Below are 24,776 nucleotides of genomic sequence, written 5' to 3'. Positions count from 1 at the left end.
TCAGTGGGAGTCTGCTTCTCCCTCTCCCTCTGCCCCTCCTCCTTTTCATGCTCTCTCTCTCTCTCTCTCAAATAAACAAATAAAATATTTTTAAAAATATATAAACACACGGGTGCCTGGCGGGCTTAGTCAGAAGAGCATGTGACTCTTGATATTGGGTCATGAGTTTGAGCCCCACTTGGATGTAGAGATTACTTAAGTAAGTAAATTTTTTTAAAATATAGATATAGATACAAACACAAAGGCTACGCAGAACTTTAAAAAAATTTTTTTTAAGATTTTATTTATTTATTTGAGAGAGAGAGAGAGAGCACAAAAGGAGAGGGAGAAGCAGACTCCCTGCTGAGCAGAGAGCCCAACTTGGGGCTCGATCCCAGAATGCTGAGATCACGACCTAAGCCGAAGGCAGACCCTTAACTGATGGAGCCACCCAACCACCCCAGAACTTTTAAAATTTAACTTTATCTAAGAAGAATCTTAAGAATCAATGTAATAAACCTCTCTATAAACCATTTTATAAAACTAATGGCAGCACTTTACACAGAGAAGTTAACTTTCTAAAAACACCTAATGTACCCTGTCTGAACTATCTTAGAAATAAATCTATGAGAAAGGCAGAATATCAGTAATTACCATTTTGAAGGTCAGACAACAAACCTTTGAAAGTTCATTAAGATGCCAGTAGCAGAACTAAAGTAAGAATTAAAAGTTCCTGACTCAGGCCTCCAGAACATGTTAAGTGAAAAAAGCAAGGTGGAGAAAAGTGTACATATGCATATCTAGAGAATATATATATGTATGTCTGAAAGCGTATGTATGGGGGCACGTGGGTGGCTCAGTCAGTTAATCAACAGACTCTCGCTTTCAGCTCAGGTCATGATGTCAGGGTTGTGAGACAGAGCCCCAAGTCGGGCTCCCCATTGAGCGGAGCCTGCCTAAGATTCTCTCTCTGCATCCACCCTGCACACTCCCCGCCCCCACTCGCACGTGCACGCACGCACACACATGTGCTCTCACCTTCTCTCGCTCACTTAAAAAAAAAACCCCAAAAACCTGTATGTATGTAGTATGCTACAGTTACCCAAGGGCTGTGGGTGGAGAACATAAATACGAATACATACATATCTATCTATATAAATATATCAATATACACACACATATACATATGTGTATTACACAGAGACATACAAATACATACACACACACACATACACACACACGAACCTTAGGTTTTTTTTTAGGAAATTAAAAAATTAAACCGTAAAATATAAATTTTATTTTTTTCATAAAATATAAATTTTAAAACTTTATTACCTACAGGGAGAAAGGAAGAAAAAAGAGTGGAAAGGGAAAGAGGCTAAATTTCTTGAATATATCTTGTTTTATAGATTTGGCTTTGGAACATATAAATCTTTTACATAATTATAAAACAGTTAAATTTTTAAAAATTGAGAACAATCCCTAAATATCAAAAGTAAAATTCAAATGCGTCATTGTAATAGAATCATAACTAAAACATTTCTTTAAAACACAAGAATTTAAATATAGAACCCAAGTAGAATATATAACCCAAAAGACAAAATGAATTTCAAAGAGGGATGCCTAGCTAGCTCAGTCAGCAGAGCATGTGACTCTCGATCTCAGGGTAGTGAGTTCAAGTCCCACGCTAGGTGTAGAGATTACATAAATGAATAAATACAGCTAAAGAAAAAAAAAAGAATTTCCAAGAAAGCTCCATCTGTTTTCAGTAAAAATATTGTTAATTATAATATGGATATTTTTATTCTGAAAGTATTAGATATTATAAAAGACAAAACAGATAAGAAATTACATTAACATCCCTAAGAACCGAGATTTTCAGCATAACAGAAGGGAGGTATAAATACAGAATTAAAGAAGTAAGGCCCTGAAATTCTATACCTGAACTGGAAATAGTTGTATCAGTTATGATTTAGTTTTTCTTTAAAAAAAAACCAAAACAGTCTTTCCTCTAATTGTCCACTCAAAAGCCTTAGAAACAGAAAGTGGCAGTAATCAACAATAAGCACCCCTAGCAACAGACTGGTCTCTAAATAACAATTTCCACTAAAATACAATCAGGCTCTTTTTAATCTGGCAGGCTGGGGCAGAAATTAGATAAAATAAGCCTGGAACATCTTGTAATGCCACAGAGCAAGAAAGCTATCCAAAGACTCCTGGAGATACACCAACTGATTTCAGGAACAAACTTAAAGAGGTTCCCACAGGCCAAAGTTAAGATAATTTAAGTAACAGTAAGAGTTCACTGATAAAAAGTTCATAGCAATACTAGAAATAAAAAACAACAAACAAAAACAAAAACAAAAAACCCCTCATTGTCACATTTAGTGGATAATAGGGAACCAACTTATTCTGTGAAATGGTATATATGAAGGAAAAAAATCAAACATTTTCATTTGCTTCCTGTACAATCATACCTCAGAATACATAAATATGTCATGTGGGTAGGAATACTTTGCTTTATAGAAGTATCCTCATTAATAAATGAAGAAGCAATGATAGCGTGAGAATCTCACTATTTAACAGACTCTTAATAAAATAACATTATCTAGGTAGTATAATTATCATCCATGTTCACTGACGTCCCAAAAAGACAGAACTCAACAATGTGAGCCTCTGATGGAATCACATGCCACCACCTACGAAACTGCTAACCAACAATAAAATACCATCAGATCAGTCCTCTAGATTAAGTTACCAGCTTATAGAAATCAGGAAATAAAGGTGGAGAGAGGAACATGTTAAAAGACACCACAAATATTTAATCAGCTATATGCAGTGTTACAACTTCTATAGGATAAAGAAGTCCATTTCTTTATTGAATAAGTTCCCTGATGGACGGGTGGATGGATGGGATGAAGGGAGAAATGAGAGGGAATAAAGGAGAGAGGGAGGAAGTAAGTAGAAAAAAAGGGGGGAATTTATGGATTAAAAAAGACTTGAAACATACCAACCAATTACACTGTTAAAAGAATCTTTAGAGATACTCCAAAATATTTACAGATGAAATGACATGATGTCTGGGAGGAGAGAAGGTAGATAAGGGTGGAGATGAAGCATAAAATTGGACATGAGTTGTAAGTGTTGAAGATGGATGATAGGGACATGCAGGGGTTTTTAAAGACTATTCTATTTTTGTATGTTTTAATTTTTCCAAAATAAAAATAGTCCCCGGCTACTAATCTGTTTGCAAATTGAATTGTAGGTAAATGTAAATGATAAGAAAAATATTGATCGGTTTATGTGATTAAGTACAAAAATCATTCAAAGAATTATTCTAATTCATGCTATATACTAAGTCGTTGTGTTATTACGTACTGCACTCATTCTTCATTAAAAATAAACATTGACTTCTGAAGGCAAAGAGGAAAATCCAACAGAGCATGGAATTTCTGCTTCTTTGCTTAAGGTAATCCAACAACACTCTCTCGAATGCCTTTTACGATAACATTAATGCTCTTAATAACTCCTCTTTCATGCCAGACAAGACTTTGGATAACATCTAGAGGAAAGAGGTAAAAGAAAATGGCTTCCACACGGAAAAGCAGAATCTGGAAGTAACTAGATACTCTAAGTGATGCTCAGACGATAGAGCTCATAATACTAATTGCATTATTATTTTTTTCAAAAAGGAATCAATGTGAGGCAAAACATGATATCCTTGTGGAAATGTACATCAACTACCCACCTTATTGTCGAGTTTTCTTGCCTCCATTTCAAACAAGACCACTCTGTTATCCTTTATTTCTTCAGCTGAAATCTATGAGGAGATAAGGTAAGTAAAAGACAATATGTTTCAGGGGTTCCGATAAACTCAGAAGTACAGATTTATTCTGTTATCTGCTAATAGGTACAGTCTGTACTAATATAAGTGAATTTTTAAATCTTTGATAAGAAAACAGTTCCATTCAGAAAAATTGATCATTATTTCTTTTATGTGTATAAAATAAATATTTTCCCAAAATATGCCATATCTATATTATGCAACTTACTTTTTAAATGTCGTTGCCCAAACTGGATCTTCCCCATTCCAGTGAAAAATCAAAGCCCTGGAAGACTGCATGACCCTACCTAAAGTGTGAGTAAATCATACCTAAAGAACACTTTAAGTTGACCTATCAGATCAACATTTTTCATCCAATGTCACTGAAAGAATTATTCTACTTAAAAACAAATTACAGGCTATCATGATCCCAAGAGCAATAGAGTTAACTACTGTAATGTTCTGTCTCACAGAAGTCAACACCCCAAAGACACTTAACATTCTTATGCCTCAGGAGATTTAAACTAGAGCAAAATAGTTGCTTAGGGAAACACCCTGATGAAGACAATAACCCTCAAACAGGAGGGAGCCAGTCTTTCCATTCTCAGACAGAGCTAAAGTTAGAAACTATTGCTCGAGGCAGTGATAACCTGGACAGAAACTCTAGAAGATAATTATTTTATCCTATTATTTAAAGATACTTATTTAAAATGTGGCATTATGTAATTTGAAATCTAAAACGGTATAAAGCTTATATTCATTTGCCTAGGACCAGTAATTAACAATGGAAAAATCTGAGTGGGAGAATGGGCAGGAGAGCGCAAGCACAAAAAAGATGGTTAAGAGTTGAGAGGTTCAGGGATGCCTGGCTGGCTCAGTCGGAAAAGCATGTGACTCTTGATCTCAGGGTCATGAGTTCGGGCCCCACGCTGGGTATAGAGATTACTTAAATGACTAAATAAAAACTTAAAAAAAAAGCTTAGAGGTTCAACGGCATGGCATAATATAAGATCCATTCGTAATGAAATCCATTATGCAGTTTCTGACCTATTGGGGGAACTATGTTTGCTTTGTAGAGGGTCAAATTAATCCATTCAGATGGTTAAGCCGTTTCTCTCTAACTTGGGAATTTATACTTCCATGGGGAGAGGCAGGCATCACCAAGCTGCACCTGATTCCATGAGCAACTTAAAAGACTCAAAGAAGGAATTCCCACACTTCATTTTTCTCCTCCTTTTTGACCCAACACATTTCCCATTCGTGATCATTATAAGGCAAGTACAGATGAAAGGCAACATTCAGGATCAAATGATAAAGCATGTCCGTAGAGTATTTGTCTGCTATGTACAGTTTCAGCATGTCCTATTATGCTAAATCTTTTCAGCAAAAGATAAATGTCTTATTGTTACCGTAATGCTCCCTTTCCCCGCAGGTCTGCCATTTTTAAGCACCAGTGGTCGAGTTAGCTTCTTACTGGAAACAATCTGTTAAAATTGGAAAGTGATACAAAGAGCTATTTCACTTCAACATGTGAATTTTTAAGCTGAATGATTTCAAAAAGAGTTGAGTATAAAGCTGACTTAAAGTCATTAGTAATGGAAACATTAAGTCTATGCCTTAAAGATTTAGATTTAGAGATTATAAAACACATATACATATTTAAAACCCACTGGAAAAGATTTCCAAGGAGCCAGTCCTGGCAGATACAATCTCCCCAACCACTAGTTTCTTTAGCAATTACTTCAAAGTTTAACTTCTTCCCTGTAATGGAAAAAAAGGGGCAGGTTTCTTCACATACACTAATCACAGAGCTGAAAACCCTGTAGGTAAGAGGTGGGCCTCAGATCACTCAATAAATGGGATTCAACTTTTCAAATGACACGTAACTTGAATATATAACCCCCAAAAAATATCATTTTGATTAAAATAATATAGTAGACCTAGGTACTCTCAAATAGATACATCTATCAAATTCATTATAATTTAGCTACAGTATGATTTCTTTTCCAAAAAGCAATATTTGTTTAATTTTCTCTTTGATGCTATTCATCAAAGTTTTAGAAAACTGATCAGCTTCAGCTTCGTATTGTCCTCGAGACATAGGAAATACCAAGATCCCCAAACAATACACCAAAAATAAACAAATCTAAGCAATAATGTCACCCACTGAAAAACAATGACTCCTCCCTCTTGAGGCCTTCCCAGATCTATTACAAATGGTCATGCTCTCTCTTAATCTTTTTTTTTTTTGATTGTTTATTTATTTGAGAGAGAGAGTGCACATGTGTGGGGCGAAGCAGAGGGAGTGGGATAAGCAGGCTCCCCCCTGAGCAGTATCTCATGACCCTGAGATCACAACCTGAGCCAAAATTAAGAGTCTTACACTCAACCAACTGAGACACTTAGGCGCCCCATGATTTCTCTTTAGAAGTCAGACCCTGAGATAGAAGCAAAATGGTGAGCCTACAGACACACCTCTACCCTGATCAAATGTCATATAGGAAAGACAGATAATTAAGCACTATGGATGGATGGTGGTCAGTAAGGTAGAAGCAGTAGAGAGTACCAGGGTGAGCACAGGGTGGCGCTCCAAACTACTCAAGGGGGTCAAGGAGGCTTACTGGGGAGGAAGGCTTACACTGACAGACCTAAGGTTGAGGGAGAGCAAGCCAGGTACAAGGCCAGTGTTGGGCCACTGAGGATCTAGAGGGACCAGATGTTAGTTAGAACATCAGAGAAGTTGCTGTTACTTTGAAGGCATTTTTGACTTAAACATAAGAACAAAATTGTAGGGCCTCTTGGGTGGCTCAGTTGGTTAAGCCTCTGACTCTTGGTTTAGGCTCAGGTCATGATCTTAGAGTCCTAAGACTGAGCCCCTCCTGGGACTCTGCACTCAGTGCAAAGTTTGCTTGTCCCTCTCCCTCCCCATCTGCCTCTCCCGACACTCTATCTCTCAAATAAATAGGTAAATAAATTCGTTTAAAAAAAAAATTTAAAAAGAGCAAAATAGTATTGAAATCTGTAAATAGTACACAAAGCAGCTAGAGCAATGGTATTACTTACTGAAATGTCAAATGAAACACCCCTAACTCAAAAGAATTAACGGGCTTTGCCAAAAACACACGGTCCCTGCCCTTATGAAAAACAAGATAAATTCTGTAATGTTCAAACCAAACATACTAATACATGAAACAGGTCTGTAAAGTAATTACATACTTTTCAACTCTAAAAATTAAACTAATGAGCACTTATAAAAACTCCCAATTCTCTGGTTAAAATTTAGACACAATACACTGCAAGAGCTAATTATACTCACTTGTCCAAGGGTACATTCAAATTCTCCTAAGAAGTCATCATCATTCAGCTGGATGGTTTTGTTGTCAATGTCATAAATCCCAAATTTCAATTTCTGAACCACTTCAAAGTAGTAATCAATAATAAATGTTTTGGAAAACGTGGGATTCAAGCAATTCTTAATCCTTTCTGTGCGATCAACCTAGACTCACCCCCAAAACAAAAAGTTTCTTCAGATCAAAGTGCACTTATATTTTAGCATCTTTATGTACTACAGGTAACTAAATATAAGCATAACAGATAGCTAAAGGAAGTTTCTATATGTAGGCAAAAAATTCCACAATCAAGGACAAACTTGTTCCAAAAAACTGCGTTCACAGATGAGATGTTTTCATTATTTTTAACAGTTTTAACAAGCACTTCACATTATCAAAAGAGCAAATCAGATTGCTTTTCACCTACAGTGTCTAACATTACCTCATACCACTGTTGACCACTCGTATTCAAAAATAACACACATAAAGGGTCCGACTTTGACCCTACATCCATATCCAAAAGATTGTCACAGGAAACATTCAGCTCCACCTTCGTAACGCACTGGGCAGCCATCTCGAGCTGTGAGAAAACCAAGAAAATGAGGAAGCTAATGAAATGGTGTCTTTAAGAAGTACATACATTCCCAAAGAAATAGCTGAATTTTTAGGACAAACTGTCAGAAGGATCCCGGAGTAAACTTGCTAGAATAAGACTGTTAATACGTGCCTCCTGGCAATTCAGATGGCTATTAGCCCGTCCCAGTGATGTTGCTTTGGTCGGATTCTCTTGCTGGGATGAAACTCATTTACCGCATGACAATAAAATGCAGCTTTTAAAATGGCCAATAAGACATATTAATCTTCTTTTCACTTTACTGTAAGTTTTACCATTCAGAAAAAGTCCCAATATAATCTTGATCTTTCACATAAAGGTAAATATAGTATTTAGCTGAAAAACAAAATGAGTCAAACTACAACATTTATTTCATTTGTATTTGTTTATTTAACAAGATACTGAGTGAGATATTTTATTTTCAAAGAATTTCGAGGGCTCCTGGCTGGCTCAGTTGGTGGAGCATGAGACTCTTGATCTCAGGTTGTGGGTTCGAGCCCCACATTGGGTGCCGAGATTACTTACAAATAAAATCTTTAAAAAAAGTTTCGTCTACGATTCAAACCTGGGGAGTAAAAGACCCCAAACACCCCCTCCTTTCCCCACGCCATCCCCATACATTTTACAGCAGTGGTTCTCAATCTTGGCTGCTTATTGGAATCACCTGAGGAGTCTTCAAAGTCACTGATGCTGGAGTCCCACACAAAGAGATTTAACTGGTTTGGGGTGCAACCTGGGCCTCAGCTCTTTGGATGATTCTAATGTGTAGACAAACCCAGTCTTCCACAGAGAGCATCTAACAAATAGGCATGGCTCATGTTTCCCCAAGCCTTGCTAAGAAATACCACAGTCAGCCTAACTTTCACACACTCCTCCTCACTCCAACTCCAATTAATATATGAAGATGACTGGGGACAGAGTGGAGTACTTGGGAGCTGGACTTGAGAGTTGCTGATGCATTGAGGGTGAGCTGCTTTTCTCCCTAAACCCAGGGAAAGAAAGGAACTGCAGGTGTCACCAAGAAGAGGACACAGGCATTGCATTCCTCGGTTGAAAGTCCACTTAGCTGTCTGAGAGTGTAGTGGAGGCTGATGACGGTAGGACAGGTTCTGGAGGTAAGAAGGTAACTCCTCCCCTAGAGCTGCTGGTGACATCCTTAGAATATGGAGTATTTCATGCCCTTGACCTCCACTTTGAGACGAGCTGAAACTCTGGGACAACAGGAATAAATCCACTCGTCATCCTGTTATATTAAAACAGGATATCTATGCTGTACATAATGCATAATCAGGTCTGAAATGATAAGAATTACTTTGAGAAGAGCCCTTTGGCGCTGTCAAAAATAACTCATGTCTCATGGAAAATCTTTAATTACTCTAACAGACTCTCTAAAAATCATAGCAATCCTCAATGTGTGTCAAAAATCAATACCAGCATTTAATATTCCTAAATTAAAGGAGAATGAGAATAATGAGGTAGGTTTCATACTCTTAGTAGCTAGAAATTCCTTCTAAAAGCAGAATTATTTTTTTTTAAAGAATTTATTTATTTATTGGACAGAGATAGAGACAGCCAGCGAGAGAGGGAACACAAGCAGGGGGAGTGGGAGAGGAAGAAGCAGGCTTATAGCAGAGGAGCCTGATGTGGGGCTCGATCCCATAACGCCAGGATCACGCCCTGAGCCGAAGGCAGATGCTTAACCGCTGTGCTACCCAGGCGCCCCTAAAAGCAGAATTATTTCTTAATAAGAAACAAAGTTGACAAATTCCCAATTTGCCTGCTAAATGCCCTACCCAGGTATTTTGTAAAACTAAACCTACTATAAATTCAGATTTCTTTGTTTTGAACCTTACATTGTCAAAATTACTAAGTGCCAAAATATAAAGTGCTGACAATATGTGCCAAAGATATAAAGATCAAGGAGAAATAACTGAAGCAGACAGAGGAGAATTAACAGTATGAAGAGTGTGGGTGAGACTGACATTCCCTGGGTTTCGAAGGATTCCATTAGGTGAGGAGGGAGACAGCACAGAGACAGAAAAGAATCAAGACATTAGAAGGCACAGTGAGGACGTCTCATCATCATGTGTCACAGAAGTGAGCATCCACGTTTGGGGAAACCAAGCTGGACAGGAAGAGGGTTAAGTTTGGTGTCCTGAGAGCCGGGCTGAAGGACTCAAGGGGTGGATAAGAAGGTGCTACTGAAAGTTCTCAAACTGGGGATAATAGGATGAAATGGCTTATTTTTAAAGGTCACTTGTGGGGGTGCCTGGGTGGCTCAGTTGTTAAGCATTTGCCTTCGACTCAGGGCGTGATCCCAGAGTCCTGGGATCAAGCCCCACATCTGGCTCACTGCTCCACTGGGAGCCTGCTTTTTCCTCTCCTACTCCCCCTGCTTGTGTTTCATCTCTTGTAGGCTGTCTCTCTCTCTGTCAAATAAATAAATAAAATCTTTTTTAAAAAAATGTCACTTGTGTTGGGGCACCTGGGCACCTGGCTCAGTCAGTTAAGTGTCCGACTCTTGATCTCAGCTCAAGTCTTTTTTTTTTTTTAAGATTTTATTTATTCATTTGAGACACACACACACACACACACACACACACACACACACACAGAGCACAAGCAGGGGAAGAGGCAGAGGGAGAGGGAGAAGCAGACTCCCTGCTGAGCTGGGAGCAGAATGTGGGGACTCGATCCCAGGACCTAGAGATCATGACCTGAGACGAAGGCAGACGCTTAACCATCTGAGCCACCCAGGTGCCCCTCAGCTCAGGTCTTTGCCCCTTCCTCTTCATCGCCCCATATGATAGGCTCTGGAATCAGACAGATGAGTTCTCATCTGGATCTCACACTGACTTAATGTGTGACCTCAGGTGAGAATCTTAACCTCCCAAGAGCCCCTTGATTTCCTCATCTGCAAAATGAAAATAATAACTGTCTCTTTCTCATACAGTTGTTGTGAGGACTAAATGAGTGAATATATTTAAACAGTGCCAAGTACATAGTAAGTGTTTCAAAGTTGTTTATTACTATTATATTATTATTATTTTAAGACTACCTGCCTCCAGGTCTGATCTTCTCCCATGTATCCCATGTTTCTTTCTTTTTTTTACTAGTCTATTCCATGATGATTTCTCTAATTATTCCAACCTACAGCAAGTCCTACATCAAGTCATTTGAATTCCTGCTGCACTAATAGCAACAGATGACCACAGTATAGGAACAAGATCAAATTTGGAGTAAATGTGGAGTAATACTTAGGTTGAATTCTGCACCTGGTGATAGCTGTGTGACCCCAAATAAATTACATTTTTTTAAAGATTTTATTTATTTATTTGACAGAGAGAGAGAGAGAGCACAAGCAGGGGGAGCAGCAGGCAGAGAGAAAGGGAGAAGCAGGCTCTCCACTGAGCAGAGAGCTCAACATGGGGCTCAATCCCAGGACCCTGGGATCATGACCTGAGCCAAAGGCAGATGCTTAACAGACTGAGCCACCCGGAGGCCCCCCAAATAAATTACTTTTTGAGCCTAGATTTCCTCATCAGTGAAAATGGAGATACTCTAAGTAAACTTACAAATTGGGCATGTGCTGGGCATCTTGTTTTTCATATTTAACATAGACTCTATGGAATAAACGTTAGTTGTATAATTTTTTTCTTTTGTGTAAGGTAGTTTAAGTCTTATAAGTTGTATGTCAGCTGTACCCAGGATAATGCAGTACCCCGTGGACAGATTTAGAATGAGTAAGGATTTTTAAAGCTCCTGAAGAACATGTAGAAGTGTCTACCAGCAAGGAAAGCCCTCAAAGTTCCAAGGATGGGGAGAATTCAACAGAAAATGCATCCTATCTATGTGCGAAGTCAGTGTCATAGCAAGGAGACACATGTCAGAGGAGCATTATTTTTTTTCCCTAACAATGCTCATACAAGAGCTACAAAAACATGCCAGACACACCTGATTATTTAGTAAATTGTTGACAGTTACATTACTACATTGCTGTTAGGACACAAATTTCCTCTATTAACTGCATCCCCCCATGAAAATGACTCTGAATGCAGCCTCATTTTTTTCTAGAAACTCATTAGGGCTGAATGACAAATGGAAGAAATTACATAAACAATCAGGTCTGGAACCTTGTTAATAGCAACATTCACGATGATGCTCTTTTCATTTCCTTTCAGTGTCATCATTCAGCATATAATATACAATTTTAAAAAGGGTAATAGGATATTCTTTTATGATGGAAGAAAATAAAGCAAATGTTTTGAACCCTTTGAGTATGGAAAATAGGAGATTTGGCTGGGATAAGTGACCAGGCAGAGGAATATGTGTGTACAACTAAAGAGTGCTTCTACGTATTTTACTACCCAAAAAGCAGGATGATAGAAAAGACAGAAAGAGCCTCTGGGAGTGGACAATAGCTTCTTACTACACAGATTATTTATTGGAGAATTGTCTGGTTTCTAAAATGCAATTAACACGTGGAAATACTAAACCTATAAACCATTCTTCCAGAAACCCTAATTTTCCTCAATCAACATTATATAACACAGACAGTTCAAAGAAATTAAAAAATAAGACCTAATCATTGAATTTGGGCTGGATGCATGAAATTTAAAGCATATGGTCACGCCTATGCCCTAGATGAAAATTCTTAAGTCTTGTGTGCTTTCTCTTTTCCCATCTTCCCTTAACGGTACTCCTTAGATCTACTCAGTAAAGCAGATTCTGCCTGATACAATTTCAAGTCTCTCTCAACTATGGGGGTGTAGAATCTTCTCTATATCCATGGTCACAACTACTTCAGGTCTTCTGAAGCTCTACCTGCCTACTTAATGGTCTCCAGACGGGCACTCCCATGGCCATTCCCTCTCCATTCATATCATGATTTTATCACTTCTGATTTAAAAAAACAAAAAACGGGTGCCTGGGTGGCTCAGTCAGTTAAGCGTCTGCTTTCCACTCGGGTCACGATCCTGGGGTCTTGATATCAAGCCCCATGTCGGGCTCCCTGATCAACAAGGAGCCTGCTTCTCCCTCTCCCTCTGCCTCCTGCTTCCCCTGCTTGTGCTCTCTCTCTCTGTGTCAAATAAATAAAGAAATCTTTAAAAGAAAAAGAAAAATAATAAAAGAATGTCTGGGATTTACACAAAATTAATTTGCCAAGCAGGCAGCCTTTCTTAGAGATAAGTGCTAATTTTCCTAAAGCCTCTCGGAAGAGTTTGTTTACCTGGGCTACTGCATAGTTGGTGCATGGGGGAGGGGAGGCCTGAGCCAGTGTCAGTGACTCATTATTTGTCGTAGAACAATTGGGAGGGAGAAGTCAGTGCCCAGCCACCCATGTCTTTAGTAAACTTCACTCTTTAGATACTAAATGAGGAGGCTGGCAACATCACAAAGTTCTCAAAGGTTCCTTCTGGTTCTAACACCATGATTCACTAACTGCTATCCATAGTGCATCCTGCATGACCTCCACTGAAAGCGAGCAGGGTAACCTTGGGGCAGCTGGAATGCAGCCCAGCTACATCAGCAGTACACACCCCATGCAGTGTTTCTCAAATTGTGTGGCTCAGAACAGTAAAAGTGTCCCCCTCAACTTCCCTAAAAAAGTGGGGGAAGGGTAATACGGCAGTCAATTTAAAAGCTGCCACCACTTGGAGGTCCCAGGTCCAATCAACAAGTGTTTACATTAAGATGTTATTGTGTACCCATTACCATGCTAAGGACAGTGGAAACATGATACAACCATAGAAGACTTTGGAACTCATTATAATCATATTGGGGAGATCCATTCATTCAATAATTATTTACTGAGTATCTTCTATGTGTTCTGTGTGGGATGGGGGAAGAATGCAAAGCAAAAGCAAAATACCTAGCTATCCACGTATACACGGAAATAGCACAAACAATATAGAAGTGCGTGGTGCAGAGAGGAAGCAATCAAAGTGCCCTCGGAGCTGGAGAAGAAACCTAGAGATTTCTATTTTTACTGAGAATTAAAACTATACTCCAGGGGCGCCTGGGTGGCTCAGTCATTAAGCATCTGCCTTTGGCTCAGGTCATGATCCCAGGGTCCTGGGATCCAGCCTTGCATTGGGCTCCCTACTCCGTGGGGAGTCTGCTTCTCCCTCTCCCACTCCTCCTGCTTGTGCTCCCTCTCTCGCTGTGTCTCTCTCTGTCAAATAAATAAAATCTTTAAAAAAAAAAACAAAAATAAATAAAAATAAAAAATAAAACTATACTCCATTTTAAAAGAATTTATATTCATGTTGCCACTTGCTACTGGCTCTTTTTTTCCCCTTAAACTTGAAGATAGAGAGTAGGAGAGGGGAGAATGGAAAGAAAGAGTTAATAAATACACACAGCTGAATAATTTCTGGTTTTTGCTTTCTACAAAATTTTCAAAATGTTTTCAAATAATACGCTATCTTCTCAACTTTACCAAAAAAAAAAAAAAAAGAGAGAGAGGAAATAAAATAAAAAACAAAAACAAAACCCAAAAACCCCTGGTAAATTGGGCAGGACAAGGAATTCAGTACAATATGGCAAAAGGTCAATACCAGAGCTATGAGGATAATATCTGGTTTGCCCCAGAATACATTAATAATATGCAGCACACTGTTAACTTTCAAAATAACACACAGTGTCTATTAGAAAAATATAATAATAATTTGCCCAAACATTTAAATTACTTGCCCAGATAAACAAGCTAATAAGTAGCAAGGCCAGGACAAGAACCCAGATTTGTTTCCTATCATGCCAGAAGGCACTGAGAGCACTAAAGCCTGTAATTAATCATTACCTAGTATAACAGCAATATTCTCTAATTAATTTCCCTATACCTTTTTAGTTAGTATATCAAACGTAAATAGTCAGCCTGGCACAAATTAATGAATACGATCTTATAAAATTAGAAGATTAATTTTTAGGCTACAACTATGATTACCTTTCTTAAACAAAGATAACCAGAATAAACAGTAGCAGCCAAATAGTGGAAGAACTGGAATGGTTTGTATTTACATCCCAGCAGCTCCTCTTCAAGACAGCCCATTCCACTGTGAATTACTTAAGGCTAAGAAAGCATTTTCTTCTTGCTAGAGTCTCCACATACACAGATCTACATGGTGGGACAAGATCTCAGTGTTTTCTGAAGACAGCAACATTAATTCTCAGGAATATACCACACTTAACATCTAGGGAAAAACTTACATTAAAGGAATGTACAGTAAGCTTGCCCTGTATTTATTAAGAAAGTATGCCCTGGGCGCCTGGGTGGCTCAGTTGATTTAAGCATCTGCCTTCAGCTCAGGTCATGATCCCAGGATCCTGGGAGCCTACTTCTCCCTCTCCCTCTGCCTGCCACTCCCCCTGCTTGGGCTCTCTCACTTTCTCTTTCTGTCAAATAAATAAATAAATAAATAAATAAATAAATAAATAAATAAAATCTGAAAGAAAGAAAGACCCACATTTTTTTTAATCCCTGCAATGGAATACTAGAAATGGGTACAGAGAATTAGCATTAGGCCAAGCATTAAAGCATATAAACAGAGAAAAGGGCCCATTTTCTTTTTAATGTGAAAAAGGGACCAACAGGAAGGATCACTGGACCAGGAGTGGGACAAAATGGAGAGTAGTTCTGCGTCAGTCCTACCACACATGCTCCAAGTGCTGTAAGTGCTCTAGGCCTCAGGTTTTTCACAGGTTCCTTCTAAGAGTTGAGCCAATTAGGGGCGCCTGGATGGCTCAGGCGTTAAGCTTCTGCCTTCAGCTCAGGGCGTGATCCCAGCGTTCTGGGATCAAGCCCCGCATCAGGCTCTTCCACTGGGAGCCTGCTTCTTCCTCTCCTACTCCCCCTGCTTGTGTTCCCTCTCTCCCTGGCTGTCTCTCTCTCTCTGTTAAATAAATAAATAAAATCTTTAAAAAAAAAAAAAAAGAGTTGAGCCAACCACTTTAAGTAATGCCTAAAGCCTCTTCTAGTTAATGTTCTATGACTAATTTAATTAGACTGAATACGGAACTTGTTTAGGAAGTGGTACTAAAGGAGTAGAAAAATTTAAAAAGTAGAAAATAGCAGAAAATTTATATGAACCAAAAAGAGAAATGGAAGGAAAAGAATAAAATTTTCCAAATTCAGCTTCCATCTCCTACTACCCAAAAAGCTATACCTGAAAAAATATATATTAAGATACTTTCCCACCAGTTAGATACCTTTGCTTGAAATTGTAATTAAATTCTCTATCCCCGGATGACTTCAAAAAGTATTATATATCAACAAACAAAACACCAGGCCCAATCTATTAGGTACATGCAGTCTAATAAGGAAGTGAGTTTTACTACCATCCATGGAATCTCACATTATTAAACTCCCAGCTCGTATCACAGCAGCAAAAGGAACCAGTTTTGGTTTGTTTTTTTTTTAAAGATTTTATATATTTATTTGACAGAGAGAGAGAGAGAGAGAGCAGGCACAAGTAGCAGAGCAGCAGGCAGAGGGAGAGGAGAAGCAAGCTCCCTGCTGAGCAGGGAGCCTGATGTGGGACTCAGTCCCAGGACCCTGGGATCATGACCTGAGCCGAAGGCAGATGCTTAACCACTGAGCCAGCCAGGCACCCCAGGAACCAGCTTTTGACCACCATTTTTTTAAATGAATTTCCAGATTCTTGAATAATCCTGAATAAAATTTAGATTGCAATGCTATTGCTGATACCTGAACATTCAGAATTGGGAAAAGATATATTTTTGTATTACTCTTATTTTATTTTTTTAAAGATTTTATTTATTTGTCAGAGAGACAGAGAGAGAGAGCACAAGGAGGGGAAGCGGCAGGCAAAGGGAACGCAGGCTTCCCGCTAAGCAAGAAACCCAATGCAGGGCTCAATCCTAGGACCCTGGGACCATGACCTGAGCCGAAGGCAGACGCTCAACAGACTGAGCCATCCAGGCGTCCCTTACTCTTACTTTAAACACAGAAAGTATGTGTAGTTTTACCCTGTCCTTACTGCTACAAAGTGAGCAATTAACTAAGGCCCCTTCCTTGATTTCTCTAGAAAATTCCTGAGATTATATTGATGTTCTTCTATGATTCATAGCAGGCTAGAGAGTTTACTTCACATGTCTTTCAGGTTAGACTGCTTTATTAATCCCAATGGCTGCTTTACACACATTTTGGAAATGTCACTGATTATATTGTGAAGCCTATCAAATGAACAGTTCATAGTAGATGCACTGCGTGAGGTGTTAATAAAAGTTAGAAGCAGTTGCAACATCTCAATATTGCCTCACTTTAGGAAACATGCATCTTGGCAAAATTAGCTACAAAGTAAGTATCTACAAAGTGAATCATCTTTTACCAAAAATGGCATTGATAAAAATCAGAGCTATGTTCCCTAGCAGAAAATTCCAGGATGCTCAGTTGAAAAACGTTAAAATTCTAAGGGCTCAATAAAGCGGCTGGCAGTTTGGATATATAAAGGCACATCAACCTGCTGAGACTGATGTCCCTCGGTGTTCAGAGCACTTTTAAGACCTCCCCACCTTCTGGAATCTTCTAGATGTTGGGAACTTCTCACTGTCCCTACTACCCAACTATGCCCAACTCTAAAAGCACGCTTTCTAAAACTCGGCTCCCTTCCTTCTCTTCTTAGCTGGGCATGTACAATATTTAATTGGGCAAGCAGGCATTTCACATGTTGTCACTTTGTGCTCCTTTCCAGTTCATGGTGAACAATGACTCAAAAAATTCTTTCAGTTTAAAGCTGGAACAACTACAACTACTTCATTCTCAAGATTTAAGTTTGAACATTAAGCAAGGGCGCCTGCCTGGCTCAGTCAGTAGAGCATGTGACTCTTGATCTAGGGGTTGTGAGTTCAAGCCCCACATTAGGTATAGAGATTATCTAAAAATAAAATCTTAAAAAATAATAATAAAATTTTGTACGTTGAGCAAGGACTGTTGAAATGTTTATACATTTCCTGATTTCAAGAATATTCCGTTTATGGTTACTTAGCACATAAATTTCAACTGGTTTTAACTTTCTGGCAACCCCTTTTCTATTTCCCAACTATGAACACTTTAATAATACTATTCATTCACTCAACACATATTTACAGAGTATCTACTCTGTGTCAGGTCCTCTTCTGAGGTGTTGGGAGAACAATGAACAAAACAAATATCCTGCCCTCCTGAGGTTACACTATAAGGAGAAAGACAATAAAAAAAAGATAAGTAAGGGGCGCCTGGGTGGCACAGCGGTTAAGCATCTGCCTTCGGCTCAGGGCGTGATCCCGGCGTTATGGGATCGAGCCCCACATCAGGCTCCTCCTCTATGAGCCTGCTTCTTCCTCTCCCACTCCCCCTGCTTGTGTTCCCTCTCTCGCTGGCTAACTCTATCTCTGTCGAATAAATAAAAATAAAATCTTTAAAAAAAAAAAAAAGATAAGTAAAAGGGGAAGGGGGGCTGCGCCTAGCTGGATCAGTCAGTAGAGCACTGGACTCTTGACCTCAGGGTCATGAGTTCAAGCCCCATGTTAGGTGTGTAACCTACTTTAAAAAAAAGAAAACGTAAATAATCAACCTAATGGAATTATATAAGTGTATGTAACACATGTGTGAGTTAGAAAGTACAACAATCAGGGGCGCGTGGGTGGCTCAGTCAGGTAAGCGTCTGCCTTCGGCTCGGGTCATGATCTCAGGGTCCTGGGATAGAGCCCTGTGTCAAGCTCCCTGCTCAGTAGTGAGTCAGCTTGTCTCCCCTCTACCTCTGTCCCTCCCCCTGCTCGTGCTCTCTCTCTCTCTCAAATAAATAAAATAAAATAAAAGTACAACAATCAAATAAACATCTGTAAAACCACTACCTATCTTAGAATCTTTGAATATCTACATCGAGGGCCAGTAAACTTTTTCAGCAAAGGAACAAAGAGTAAATATTGTAGTTTCGGCTGGTCAAGAGGTCACTCATGGGCTCTGTCACAACTACTCAATCTGCCGTGGTAGAATGAAAGTAGCCACAGACTGAACGGGCATAACTGTATTTCAATAAAACTTTATTTATAAAAACAAGCCATGGGCTAGATTTGGCCCACAGGCTCGAGTTTGCTGACCCTTGATCTAGGTCAAAGACTCTGAAGTGTTGGAATCACAGACTCTTAGAACATTGGAATCATAGGCTATTTGACCCAAGGGATCCTACAGTGTTAGTTACAGACTATTTGAATCACAGGATTCTAGAAAGTCACTCTTGAACCTCAGAGTGTTAGAAGTATAGAGCTTCAGTTGTTAGAAGTTAGAATTTTGTAGATGGTCTGGACATTAGTCAAGGCGTTCTAGCCCTTAGTTGACAGTACAGTAGCTACTGGTCACATGAGGCTAACTGAGCATTTAAAATGCAGTGCCTCTGAGATGATTTGAGCATGATTTCAAAGATTGGTATGAAAAAGAAATGTGAGAACTCTCAATAACATTTTAGATGAATCACATATTGAAATGATCATATTTTAAATATACTTGGTTAAATAAAATATATCACTAAAAATGTTTTAAAAAGACAAGTTAGTAAAATATATAGTGTGCTAGGTGTTAGAGTGCTAAAGAAAAAAATTAAGCAGGGAGGGGAGTAAGAAGTATTGAAGGTGGGGTACAATTCAAGATATTTTATAAGCTTATCTTGACAACACAAGCAGGAAATACTTGCTTTGATTTTAGCTTCTTTTTAAATAATCCTGATCCCTAAACAGATGAAAATGTGACCAACAAGTTCCTCTTTACAGTTGCAGATATCTATTTTAACATGTACTACCACCTCAGAGGAATAGTAAACTAAAGCTCAGAAAATTGAAGTAGCCTGATGAAAACGCATATTGCAACCATGCTGTGCTTTGGTAATTTTCACAGGAACCAGACATAATACATCCACTCGGTAAGAGGACATTTCAAAATGATTTGCTAAAATGAATATGTAGCATTTCCTTCTCTTTTTCATGGGAAAACTGTATTAATATGCTACCCATCTAATTTATGTTGGTAAATTTGACCAGTAATGCACTGACTTTAATGTTTTTTTAAAAAATATGATTGCAAAAAAAATGATTGCCCACTGATAATCTGTTATATACTAAAAGAATACAGCTTCTCCAAAAGAATCCCAATATTTTTCCACTAGATTCTTCAAATTTAAGCCAGCATAATCAACTTAAATGTAGTTATCATCATTTTACCAAATGTACTTGTAACGACGGGGGGTTTTGATTATATCAGAAACTTAAGTAATGTAGTTAAATAAAATCTATGATACTTTTAGGTGCTCATTTAAACCTCCTTCTCAGCCAATCTTTCAACAAATCTTCGACCACATATTCTACCTAATTGTTTGTTGGCCTTTAACTGATTAGCAATCCTTATAATATGAATAAGAACACAAAGGAAAAACATTGGTGGGAAGGAAGCTCACCTGTAGGGTAAAGGCAATAGTGGGTACATTAAAGGAATGTCCAAGTCTGGGCTCCTCAAACTTGTTGAGTACCATCGATAGATGGTGTCATTGATCCCTGCTAAAAGATTTACCTCAGAGATTATGCTTTTGATGATCAGTGGTGGCTCATTACAGATCTTTGAAGGTCAAAATGTGTTCAGTCGTATTTCATATCCAACACTAACTTTCTCAAATTTGCTGACAGGCACATTTTCTAGCATAATAAGTCACTGACTAAAAAAAATGTTTGAAAAAGGAAAAAGAACATTCTAAGAATAGTAGGGGAAAAAAGCACAGCAATAGTACCGAGAGAGAAGGAGGACAGGGAATACTATGTCTAACACTATACCAAGAATTGATAGGAGCTCGGATACAGTATGAACTACGTATCTGAACAGATGTTGCAAAGGAAATATTCAGGACTGCAGTGATAGCACTGGAAAGAGTATATTAAAAAAAAATCTGAATATGTGTAAGCTTAAAGTGCCTCAAATTTATGTGGAAATCAAGACCATTGTCTATAAAGTGTTTACAGTTATAAGTGAAAATTAGGAGAGGTGTTCAGTCATTACACAACCCTAAAAAAGACAATCCTTTTGTTTCCTCCATCCTGAAAACGCCTCTCCCTCTCCATTCCTCGGGAGCTAGACCTGAGAGAAGAAATCCTGAAAGAGAACTAACTGCACACTTCATTGTGAGGTTTGTGCCAGGCACCTTTTAGTCTGGGGAGTGATGAAATTCAGCTCCCCCTCCCATCCAGAGAGTCTCAGCATGGTCCAGGCCCAAAAACTTGCTTTCTTTGAATATTTTCAGCCCAGAGTGGGATGCATTTTTCCAAAACATCAGCCAAAAGGAACTGCCTTTAAAAATATCTCAGGCAAAAAGGTGGCCCTGGGTACCACAGATTCATCTATTGGTTTCGGTATAATTGCCATCATATATGTCATCTGTTCTCAGTTCTCCTTTCTTATCCTTTCCTGCTTCTCTCTACCTATGCTCTATGCCTACACAAGTTTTGCTTGGCTCTGGCTGGCAGCACTCAGGGCTGGAGTTTGCTGACCCCAGTTAATGACAATAGCAAGATATATGTTGCTATACCTAGCTTACCACTAACTTTGTGCCAGGCACTTTGCTAAGTGTATTACAAATATGATCTTATTTAATTCACATAAAAATCCTATGACATAGGATGTATTTTCTATTTTACAAATGCAGAAACAGGCCTTAAAAGGTTAAGTAACCTGCCAAAGGTCACACAGCTAACAAACGTCAAAGCATAGACTTGGAACCCAGGTATCTGTCTTATCCCAAGCAGAAATGTTCTTTACACGAAGCCATAAAGCCTATGCTCTGAAATCATACAGAGACCTGAATTCCAACCCTAATACTACTATTTAGCACTCGTGTAGTTTGGTAAATTATTTAATCTGAGTTCCGAGTACAATACCACCTAAGTTCTTGGTTGTGAGCATTAAATGAGCTTAACACAAAAATTTTCCAGTACAGTGTTTATGGATCACTATAACCAAAAATCGCTATGTTCAATCCCGCATTCCTTCTGATTCTCTATTTGATTTATTGATGCAGCCACAAAAAGGTAACAGCAAGGGTAAGCAAAAACTGTGGATCACCAACCAAGCGCAACGTTAATGGTCTATATGCTCGGTCTCCCAGAGGTTCTGGCACAGCAAAACCAGTGCAACTGCGCTTCCTCCACGTCCCTGGCTGTAGTGAGCCCAAAACACTAGACAGAAGAATATGGGAAGCGGAGCCGGAACAGGAGCTCTTAGGATACCCTGTCTCACAACCTTCTGACTATGAAAGCAAGAGTTACCTTGTCCCACCCCACCTAGCAGTTTCTCCTGGAACCCTCGGCTGCCCTGAAACACGCCCTGTTCCTCCAGGCATTCGATTCAAAGCGCAGAACCCTGCCTGACCCAGTCCCTCATCCCACTGGGCGCTGCGGATTTTTCGAAGCCTGTCACCCTCCCCTGGGCCGCAGGCCCGACCCTCCCCGCTGGAGTAGGCTGGCGATTTGGGCACCGCCTGCCCAGGTGCACGAACGCCAGGCCCAGGAGGCTCCTCGCGGCCCAGAGCTGAGCCCCGAACTCCGGCTTCTCCCGGAGGCGCTGGCTAGCCCCGGGCCTCCCCAGACCGCGGACTTCGCATGCTGAGGCTCGAGAGCCCTCTGCACGCCCCGGCCTCTTCGCCGCCGCACGGAGCTCAGGGTGCACTTCCAGCGCGAGGGCCGTGCGGGCCCCGCCTCGCGGAGGCTGCGGGCCCGAACTGTCCCCGCGCGGGCTCTCTTCCTCCCCCAGGGGATCTGTGGGTTGCTGGGGCCCCGCTACACCGGCCCCAAAGCAAAGAGAGGCCCGCACTCACATCCCGCTCTTAGTGCTGTAAATCAGGTAGGGGTGGAGATCAGGCAGCCAGAGTCCACAGGGCAACCGGGGCAAGGGGATTCACAGGAACCGAGGCCGAATGGGCAGAGGGGCGGGGAGGGGTGGGGCTAAGGCGAAGCTCCGCCCAGTACAGCCACGGACCGCCCAGTACTGACTCCTGATCTGCACCCAGCGAGTATGATGCTTCAAAGCTCTATAGGAGATCGCTTGCTTATGGAGAGCCCCAAGCTGATTTTAGACATTAGAATGAGTTGCTTGGAGCACAAAAATAAATTTCAGAAGGATAAAAGGATTAAAATATTTGAGAAAATTTATAATACTATCTGAACCAGGAAAAAAATCAGCATGCAAACTCCTAACCATTTTTATTTAGAGCGTTTTCAACGTGCACACTACCCGAGTCATTTTACATCCGAATCTCATTTAATTCTCACAACTTCGTAACGTAGTTAGTGCCATTAAACCCATTTTGCAAATGAGTAAACTGTGTTTGAGTAACTTGAAATTTGGTAGCTGAGTAATTGGTCTACTTGCCTGAAGTCACATTCTAAGTAAACCAATTTCAAAGTATCCTACTTGACCCCTATTTGATGCTGCCTACAACTAAACAAGCTACTATGGAAAATATTGCTACATTTGACTACTAGAAATTGAGAACTTATGCCCAAGGAAAACAGGGACAAAATCAATAGGCAAACACATGGGAAAAATTACTTGCCACAAACCTGATATTAAAAGAAGGATTAGCATTTAAGTATAAATTGATTTTTAAAAAATAGGAAAATGGGCAAAATATATATATATATATTTTTAAAGATTTTATTTATTTATTTGAGAGAGAGAGAATAAGAGAGTCAGCACAAGGAGGGGAAGGGTCAGAGGGAGAGGCAGGCTCCCTGCTGAGCAAGGAACCCCGATGCGGGACTCGATCCTGGTACTCCAGGATCATGACCTGAGCTGAAGGCAGTCGCTTAACTGACTGAGCCACCCAGGAACCCAAAAAATATATATATTTTTTTAATTGCAGAAGACAGGGTCACCTGGGTGGCTCAGTCAGTTAAGTGTCTACCTTCGGATCAGGTAATGATCCTGGGTTTCTTGGATGGAGCTCCACAGCAGGGAACCTGCTTCTCCCTCCCTGGAGAGCACAAGCAGGGGTAGAGGTAGAGGGAGAGGGGGGAGCAGGTTCCCCGCTAAATAAGGAGCCAGACGCCGGCAGATCCCAGAACTCCTGGACCACATCCAGAGCCAAAGGCAGACACCCAACCATCTGAGCCACCTAGGCACCCCTCAAATAAATAAAATCTTTAAAAAAAAATAAATTGCAGAAAACCATGGAAAATGAAAGAAATGAGGACTTTCCTAAGGAAAAAAAAAAAAGACTTAATCCAAAAAATGCAAACGAAACACTTTTAAATAATTATATCAGTGCAAGGGCAGATTCATTCATTTATTTATTGAACACTTTCTGGGTGCCTACTATGTGCCAAGCATTGTTCTAGACTTGTGATTAACTAGTGACAGACAGAAGTTTCTATCCTAGAAGGAAAACAAACAATAAGTTATTAAAAACAAATGAGATGATTTCAGATAGTCGTAAGTACCATGAGGAAAGTAATACAGGGTAATGTGACAGGGAGGGCCTTGGGAGGGGGGGTTTTGTTTTGTTTTTAAGATTGTATTTTTAAGTAATCTCTATTCTCACCATGGCGCACAAACTCACAACCCCAAGATCAAGAGTCACATGCTCTGCCCCCCACTTGGCCAGGTAGGTGTCCCAAATGGGAGCTTTTTTAGATTGGGTATGAGGGAAAGTCTCTCTAAGGCAGTGATACTTGACTGAAACCTGAAAAATAAGAAAGAGCAAGTCATGCAAAGATCTGAGATCAGGGGAATGATAGACAAAGACAGAAAAAGACTTACCAAATTGCAGGGACAGAAACAAGACTCTTGTGGTTTGAGGACAGTGGGGAGAAGGAAGAGAAGTGCTTTATTTTGTTTTTACTCAAGGTTGTAAAAACAACTTGTTTTACTTTTGATTCTGATTTTACATTTAAGTGAAAGTCCTCAGATATCACTAATTTAGTTGCAAATTTCAAAATTTCAAGAATATATATCCATATCCATACCCAGCCTTCCTGACTTTTGGCTCTACTAAAATAG

The 24,776-nt window shown here is 39.6% G+C and overlaps 1 protein-coding gene across 1 annotated transcript in view; it reads right to left on the bottom strand.

The window, feature by feature from the left end:
- CPNE3 (copine 3) overlaps positions 1-22,716 on the bottom strand; it is a 50,497-nt gene extending 27,781 nt beyond the window's left edge. Inside the window, exons 1-5 of the mRNA XM_008689116.2 lie at positions 22,594-22,716; positions 7,574-7,711; positions 7,119-7,298; positions 5,212-5,286; positions 3,728-3,799 (exon numbers count right to left, since the gene is read on the bottom strand). Of these exons, the coding sequence (XP_008687338.1) occupies positions 3,728-3,799; positions 5,212-5,286; positions 7,119-7,298; positions 7,574-7,705 (459 nt within the window). The 5' untranslated portion in view covers positions 7,706-7,711; positions 22,594-22,716. The remainder of the gene's footprint in view (positions 1-3,727; positions 3,800-5,211; positions 5,287-7,118; positions 7,299-7,573; positions 7,712-22,593) is intronic.
- Between the last annotated feature and the right edge of the window lie 2,060 nt (positions 22,717-24,776).

The sequence above is a fragment of the Ursus maritimus genome, unplaced genomic scaffold, assembly GCF_017311325.1.
Source record: "Ursus maritimus isolate PB19 unplaced genomic scaffold, ASM1731132v1 scaffold_9, whole genome shotgun sequence".
In the NCBI taxonomy this organism is placed as follows: domain Eukaryota; kingdom Metazoa; phylum Chordata; class Mammalia; order Carnivora; family Ursidae; genus Ursus; species Ursus maritimus.
Note: the sequence above shows the minus strand (reverse complement) of the source record. Positions and strands in the feature narration are given on the sequence as shown.